This window comes from Telmatherina bonti (assembly GCF_933228915.1).
Source record: "Telmatherina bonti genome assembly, chromosome: 10".
NCBI lineage: Eukaryota > Metazoa > Chordata > Actinopteri > Atheriniformes > Telmatherinidae > Telmatherina > Telmatherina bonti.
In genome coordinates this window covers 27,789,438-27,798,073 of record NC_136628.1, presented here as the reverse complement: position 1 = coordinate 27,798,073, position 8,636 = coordinate 27,789,438, and the positions used below count along the sequence as shown (strand labels likewise).

At 37.6% G+C, this 8,636-nt stretch overlaps 1 protein-coding gene across 1 annotated transcript; it reads left to right on the top strand.

Moving 5' to 3' along the window:
- Positions 1-8: 8 nt before the first annotated feature.
- Positions 9-6,132, top strand: pcolcea (procollagen C-endopeptidase enhancer a). The gene is made up of 9 exons (XM_079247869.1): positions 9-122; positions 2,835-2,943; positions 3,024-3,279; positions 4,531-4,655; positions 4,745-4,881; positions 4,969-5,318; positions 5,404-5,481; positions 5,562-5,732; positions 5,850-6,132. The coding sequence occupies exons 1-9, from the start codon at positions 34-36 to the stop codon at positions 5,978-5,980; spliced, it is 1,446 nt and encodes a 481-aa protein (XP_079103995.1). The 5' UTR covers positions 9-33; the 3' UTR covers positions 5,981-6,132.
- The last annotated feature ends 2,504 nt before the right edge of the window (positions 6,133-8,636 follow it).

Sequence of the window (8,636 nt, the reverse complement as noted above, 5' to 3'; positions counted from 1 at the left end):
TTTTCTGCCATACTTTGCTTTTTGTACTGAACCATGATGCGTACAGGCTGCACCCGGGAGTTCTTCTTGCTCCTGTCTTTGACTTTAGGATGGACAAAGGCTCAGCAGACCAGTAACATCAAGTAAGGTCACAGTTTGTAACCGGTGTGCATAAGAGGGTATCCTCTATCCTCTTGAATGTACTTTACATGGTTTTATAGATATGCTTTTGATCCTCATACTGACAAAACTCAGCTTTAATGCAGAGGGCTCCTGTAGCTATATGGAGTACTGATTTTTTCCTATCTGTCTAACCAACATTCCTTCCTTTTTCTGAGGACATACTCTAAGCATAAAGTTATCCTGATTGTTTTTGGCTCATGCTCCATGCTGACCTGCCACAGATGGTATTGCTTTTGGTTCAGCCTGTGGGGTCAGTTCACAGAAAATCGGCCCTGGATCTGGAAATGTTGGCTTTAATCAGCAGCCGTCTGACAATATGGGGGGTGGGGGGGGGGGGGGGGGGGGGGGGGGGGGGGGGGGCATCTGTTGCCTTGGCTCTTACTTACGGAAAAAAAAAATCTTTTGTATCCTGTGCAGTCAAGATTTCTGTTTTCTTTGCTCAAAACTTTGTTTTATGTCATCTGAAAGAGTAATGGCAAGCACATTTTTCCTAAATATAAAAAAGCATGAATAGTCTCAAATCTTAGTTTTCCCAGCAATGCAAAAACTCCACAAAGTTAACACACTGTAAAAACACTTCATCAGAACCGATGAAGTCTTTTTGGCCAGTTCACAAATGGCCTTATGTATCCCTGCTGGCAACAAGCCCCAAATAGGAAATTTCCTCTCTGTAAACTGATCTTCAGTGAGCTCTGCATCTGGGAAAATTTTTAATGACTGTCTCCATATTACAATCATGGTGTCTGCGAACAACCATGTGCTTAAATAGCTGAATCTTGTCATAAAGCTATTATTTAGTGGTTTTAGTGTAATATAGCACATGTTAATGTAATTTTAAATGGAATGAGTTGCGCAGTATCATCCTTACATCAGAGCTGTAAACTAGTTTAAATTATTCTGTATGCTGGCTTTGTTTGAACTCAAGCAGAAGAAACTGTAAACTTTCTGCCACCCACAAGAAGTGTAACATCCATTAAACCCACTGGCCATGCCTTTCTTCTCCAAAGCAGACATGTTTTAAGAGAAAGAAATGATTTTCTTGTTGCTTGAGAGCACATGTTTTGGTGTCAAAAGTCACAATGACCTAAAATAAAAAAAACAAACAGAAAAACAACCCTTTTAATGGACACTATGACCATGTCATGCTGGTTTGTTATGTCTGAAACTTTGTCATTCAATAAAGTGTTTTAAATTTAAACTTGGATTTCAACCCAGGCCTAGAGTGAATTACTGAATTTTCTTACCCCAAAGAAAAAAAAACTTTACAATGCTTGACTAATACCAACACCGTCAGAACAAAGTAAAATATGGAAAACTTAAATCAGGAGTTAAACTTCAATATTGAAATTGACCATTGTATTAAGCACTAAAAAACTTTATTAAAACAGACAAATGGACTGTCAATGATGCCTTAGGAAACATAGCATGAAGTGGAAGGGTTAAAGTTTAGCTGTTATAAACTGACTATAATGACTGCCCAAAACATCTCACCAAGGAGGTGTCCAGGAGGCATCCTAACCAGATGTCCTAGCCACCTCAACTGGCTCCTCTCAATGCAGAGGAGCAGTGACTCTACTCTGAGCCCCTCCCATGTGACCAAGTGTCTCGCCCTACCTCTAAGGGAGGAAACTCATTTCAAATTCTCTTCTGAACTGTTATTGTTTGCAGCCTGCAAATGCATAGTGCTCGTTTCTGAGTATGTGCATGATGTATCAAAGATATAAAAAAAAATATGCAAGGTAGCCATGATAAGCACTAATGCACAGGTTAATTCTCAGCCTTCGCCTTAATTTTGTCAGAGTGTAAAAGGTTTAGTTGGGATGTTTGAAAATCTGCTTGTAGGAGAACTTTCAATTGCTACATACTTCAATAATGATGGCAGCATTCAGGACTCAGTGTTTTTTTCTTTTTATAATTGGCTGTCCTCTCACCTTACTTTTGTCATTTTTAATCTTTATCTGTTTGTTTGCTTTTTTAGTTCACTTTAAAACACGAAAATCCTTTTTTTACATTTAACCATATTACTAGGGTTGCTGGTCTGATGCTGCTGTAAGGATTATTATATAACATAATAGTGATGAATCAGCAACTTTAGTGTTCTGACAGGAGTTACATTTAAACACAGATCTCTGTCTTTACAACATTTGCACTTATTAAGATTTTTGTGTCTCACATAATAACAATGTGTGAGCCAAAACAAATAATTAAAAAAAAACTATTACAATTCCAATCTACAAGTATTTTTATTATAAGTTAGGCTTGTGTTTCCTAAATTTTACAAGGGTCTTTTTTCTGCTGATATCAATCACTGTGGAGCTCCATATATTTGTACAATAAATTATCAGCACTTGATTTTTAAATTAAATACCATCAGATAAATTAATTTAGTCTCTACTACAACATGACTGGGATGGAGGAAATGAATAACATAATGACACATAACAATTCCACTTATATAATCATGTTTTTGAGACAATATTTTAATAGTACCTAACTTGACAGTATAATTTATGTATTTATTGTGATTAAACTGAATGCTTTAATTAGAAAAATGACATGAAGGTCATTAACACACATAGCTGAATTCATTTTGCTTGAAAGATGTTAATATTGTTAAGAATCTCACTGAGCATAAGTTAATACTATTCATTTCACTGTCTTCTTCCTCGCAGGCCTGTGTTTAACTGTGGAGGAGACCTGGTGGCAGAATCTGGCTTTGTTGGCAGTGAGAGCTTCCCAAGCCTTTATAAACCAAACAGCAAATGCACCTGGCGCATTACTGTGTGTGTCTTTCCACACAACATATCTGAATGCATACTCCTTCCTGTCCTGAAGTCACAAGTAATCTGTTTTATTTCCAGGTCCCAGAAGGAAATGTGGTCACACTGGCTTTCCGCATTTTTGACCTAGAGGCTGACTCACAGTGTCGTTATGATTATCTGGATGTTTACAATGGCCATTCCAACTTAGTGCAAAAACTGGGTCGCTTCTGCGGAACATTCCGGCCTGGGACTCTGATTTCTACCACAAACACCATTATGCTGGAGATGGTGACTGATGGAGAGATGCAGAGCAGAGGATTTGTAGCTTATTTCAGTGGAACCAAACCCTATAATGGTATGCCATTACATTCAAGTGTGGTGAGGCTTTTTATTTGTTTTCCCTCCCATTATGTGCACAGCATAATATATAATAGAATAGAAGCCTTCACCAACATTACTAAAAACAATTAAACTGCCCCTCTCAGTGAAGCTATTAAACCACACCATCACATCAAAGGCAGACATTAAGCTTTGAATTCAGTGTTGTATATGTATATGCCCACTCACAAGCTGTATGAGTGGGCTCAGAACATAGCATTCAATGGAACAGTTTAGTGTTTTATTTGGAAATATGTTTTTTATATATATATATATATATATATATATATATATATATATATATATATATATATATATATATATATATATATATATATATATATATAGAAGCTAAATAGCTGATATATTTTAACAATATAATTAATATGTAAAATCTCTTTAGGGTTAGACTGCACATGATTTACAGAACTACCTTAATGCAGTGTAGCAGTTTCCTTTGTCCATCTCACCATGGTATTAAACTCAGAAAACCTTATTCTTGGATGGATTTCTTTAAACATTCACAGAGATTCAAATACAAATCCTCTAATGGGGTAAAATTACAGAACACATAAATTCAATACTGTTCTGCAACACAATAAGCAATCAGAATGAAGACAAAAAGTCTGATAGCTGACAATGGTATGGTTAAAAAGCAGAAGAGAAAAACACAGGCAACATTTTTTATAAAAAAGTACTAGGTACATAATGAACTAAGAAGGTAAGCAGAGGAAAGCATGTCCCAAAGAGAGTTTAGGATATCAGACTTAGCCTAAATACACTGATGACACAGATGATGTTGAGGCAGGTGATCAGAACAACAGGAAACAGAAGGACAGGAAGTGTAGACCCTGATCTTCCCCTGACATGTGTCTCATCGTACTCTCTCCCAAATTTCCTGCCATTTCACCACTGTTAATAGTTTAAAGGGAGGAAAAACATATATTTCACAAAGTAACAGACAATCCAGTTTTGTTTATACTGATCACTATCATGTGCTGTAAGCCTAAAAATTAAGCTGCGCCTGCAACCAATCAACTCAAAAGCAAAACAAAACAAGTCAAGAGAACCACACCAAGTAAAAGCCTTGAGAAAATAGAGTCAAAGGGAGGAGGGGAAATAGTGCACTCATGCAGTAATATTTCTTTCCATCGTGATGAAAGTATTAAACTTCCACTAGGAGTTGTTGACATTATCCTCCTGATTTACTTTCTGAACTTTCTTTCAGGCCAGGAGATCTGTGGGGGAAAGATGACAAAGTCCCAAGGTGAGATCATGACTCCTAACTGGCCTGATAAGAAATACCCACCTGGAACTAGCTGCTCCTGGCTCATCACTGTGGAGCCTGATATGGTTGGTGAAACACTCCCTCCCACCGCACAAAGAACTGAATTTAAATGACTTAAAGCGATCAATTAAAAGCACATTTCTGCTTCTCTCAGGTAATCCAGGTGACGTTCGACAAGTTTGTCTTGGAGGTTGACACCTACTGTCGGTTTGATTACGTTGCATTCTACAACGGTGGAGAGAAGGATGATTCACGTCTGATCGGAAAATATTGTGGTGACCAGGCTCCACAGTAAGATATTCAAAGCCTTTTTAATCATTCTTAAAATAAAAAGAAAAACACCATTACTCATGGTCCTTTCTTTTGTCTCTTTCTTAGACCCATTATTAGCAGTGGAAATGTGCTGTCGATTCAGTTTGTGTCAGATCTCAGTGTGCCATCTGATGGATTCCTTGCCCACTATACCACCATCCCACGTGGTTCTCGGACACCAACAGTAGGCTCCGGCAGGACATTCATCCCCTCAGAACCTGCTTCCAAGCCTGTTGAACCTAAACATACAGCTGTCACTGTACTACCACCCATCCTCACCACCAAACACGTGGCCCCTCCTGCACTGATTCCCACAAAGACACCCAGACCAGTAAAGCCCACAAGAGGTAGAGGTAGAGGCACCACAACTCAGGATGGGAGAGTGACAGAGCCGAGACAGAATGGAAGGAAGCCTGGTGGGTGAAGACACCTGCACATGCATGAGAAGGTGCTTTTCTGTGTTCTAATGAGCTGCTTGTATGATTTTTTTTAATCGTCTAGTTCCTCAAAATCCTCTGTGTGCCAAAGCCTGTAAAAGAAATGGAAACATTAAGACCAGTTTCTGCTCCAGTGAATTTGGTAAGTTCTGTCTCGCTCCATTACTACACACAGATATAAACAATCAATGTTCTTCACTAACTAAACCCTCCCTTTTCCAGTGATAACTGGGAAGGTCACGTCTTTGTCCCCTGGGCCCCGAGGCTCCCTTTCCATAAATGTCTCCCTCATTAAGGCCTACAAGGCCGGTCGGCTAACCATCACACAAGTCGGAGAGACCATGGCGGTGAAGCTGGTGTCACAGTGCAAGAAGTGCCCAATGCTCCGCAGAGGTGAAGATTTTTAACATTTACATGCATGTAAAAAGTTAAATGTTTCAATATCCTCAAAAAAAAAAAAAAAAAAAAAATCTACCCCATCAATTTCTGAGATCCTTTCTATTATAACAGGCTTCAACTACATCATCATGGGTCAGGTGGCTGAAGACGGACGTGGTACCTTGCAGCCTGGTGCATTCACTGCTCCATACAAAGCCCCACATGACAAATTACTGACGAATATCAACAACCAGCCTTGTTAACTGAGCCAAGAAATTAGGACCAAACGTCAGATATGAATCCAGACATTTTAATGTGAGATATGAATCTATTAATGCACAATATCACAATAAAATATCATTTCATTTTTCTACACAATTTTAAAGGAATCATATTGTTTTATACAAACACCTTACCTGCCAAACTTTGTTTGTAATTTATATATAAATAAATACTTTTTATCTCTTTGAAAAGGTCTGACTGTACTTTTATTAAAGTAATGACTCTGCCGCCACCTTGTGGATCTGAAGAGTAACAACATGACAGCTGAACGTCAGTAAAAGGATCCTCTTCTGTCGCTGATCTTTGGTTTTGAGCATAGTGAGCAGATGTAGAGAGTAGAGAATATGAGAATGAGATGTCTACCAGATACAACTTCAAAAGAGTTGAAAAACAAGAACAACAACACAGTATTGTACTTAAAGTTTCCGCTTACTGAATGCAAGCTACGCCTGTCACAAACTGTTGTGTGCAGAATTGTTTTTCGGATGCATGTTTGTAAAGAAGTGACTGATGAAGAGTTTGTCAGACCTGACTACCTGAAGTCCAGATATGAACAGATTATTTTTCAAAGCTCATAATTTCTACAGTTGCTTCAGTTTCACCAAAGCAGTCAGTCAGCTGGTCCAAATGGAAACTCTGTCAGCATCTCCCAATTTAAGTCACGGGTATAAAATGGCCATTATATGTTTATAGTAACGCTATGAATATGCCATCTGTAATAAAATAATAATTTAAAATGTCTTTCAATACCAGTTTAAACTTCCAATTTGTAACAGAAATACCCGTGAATATGCTTAAAATCTTTTATAGCTTCTTCATCATCCTCTGCCTTTTCAGTCGGAATCATAGTATTAGCACTGTTTTTGGTCCATACTTAAACCTTTTACCTTGTTTCTTTTTTTTTTTTTTTATTTTTTTTTTATCCTTTTAATAGTTAAAAGATAACAAGTTAAAAGTTAGCATCTTTTTTTTTCTTTTTTAGAAATTAATATGGCAGCAATCAGCAATTCTTTAACATAGCTTATCATTATTTCTCTCTCTCCTTTTTTTTTTAATTTAGTCTTCCAGCTCTCTTGAACAAAGGTTTTTGATCCAGTTCTGGTTTTATAAAACACACATTTCTCATTCAGTGTCATCATTGTCACTGAACTGATTAATGTTACTCTGAAGTACTGAAGCCAGTGTTAGCTTGTTTGAATACTGAACAGCACCAGAAGTAAAACAGCACCAAACCCCTGACTGGGTCTCCTAAAATATCTATAGAGTTGAACACAAAACATTCATTCATACATTCATTCATTCATTATCCTAACCACTTAATCCAATGATGGGGCGCAGGGAAGCTGGAGCCTAACCCAACAGTCTTTTGGGCGAGAGGCAGGGTACACCCTGGACAGCTCACCAGTCCATTGCAGCAAAAAACAAACAAAAAGAGCTGAATTCATTGGTAATAAAGCTTAATAGATTATATGTATTACATGTAATGACATAACAACGATCTGTCCTCATTCTTACAGTGATGTGGTGAAAACTAAACAGAATAAAGCAAATGCACTGAGATATTTTTTTAAAACAAATTTAGTACTATACTTAAGTATTTCCATTTTGTAATGTTCAATACTTCTCTATTAAATAAATGTTACTTATTACTTTTGTGAGTTAGTAAACTGCATTTTCAAATGTCAGCATTATTATGATTTCATGATGTTAATATATTGAGCTACAAAACTTAGACCAACGAGAACAATACATTAGAAAATATGAAAATATGCTATCCTGACATCAGCCTTCTAACTGGTTTCTGTAATAAAACTATATTTGGATTATGAGGCTAATATTGGGGGCTGCATAGTGGGTAGCACTGTGGCTTCACAGCAAGAAGGTTGCTGGTTTGATTCTCGGGTTTGAACAGTAGCCTTTCTGTGTGGAGTTTGCATGTTCTCCCCGTGTATGTGTGGGTTCTCTCCAGGTACTCCGGCTTCTTCACCACCATCCAAGGACATGCATGCTGGGTTAATCGGTTACTCTAAATTGCCATTCCCATATGAGTGAGTGTGAGCGTGAGTGGTTGTTTCTCTCTGTGTGGCCCTGCGATAGACTGACAAGCTCCAGGCTCCAGCTTCCCCGCGACCCCTCATTGGACTAAGCGGTTAGGATAACAATGAATGAATGAGTCTGATCTTGGAACAGTTTCCTGCTACTAGAGTTTCACATGGTTTACTTGCATCAAGGAACCAGTTAGATAACTATCTCTGATGTTTAACAATTTAGTAAACATTAGAAACCACATGCACTCTCATGCAACAGTTATTTTGTGCATTAAATTGCAATTGAACTGGACTTTTTTGACATAAATATTCTCATACAATTCTCAGTCCATCATTGACGGAGAGTGTAAAACCCAAAACTAACAAAAAGTTCAAATGTCCCTTTATTGTAAAATTGTATAAAATAGATTCATTGAAAAGCACATCAGAGGTAACACAACCAATACAAAGACTATTTATATATCATTCAACAGTTTGAAACAATTGATGGCGATTATGAAATGTGATGGTTTTTAACAAGTGCTGACTTGCTTTACAAACAGAACTAAACTACATATCAGAACCATTTTCAATCCTGCTCTCCTGTCTC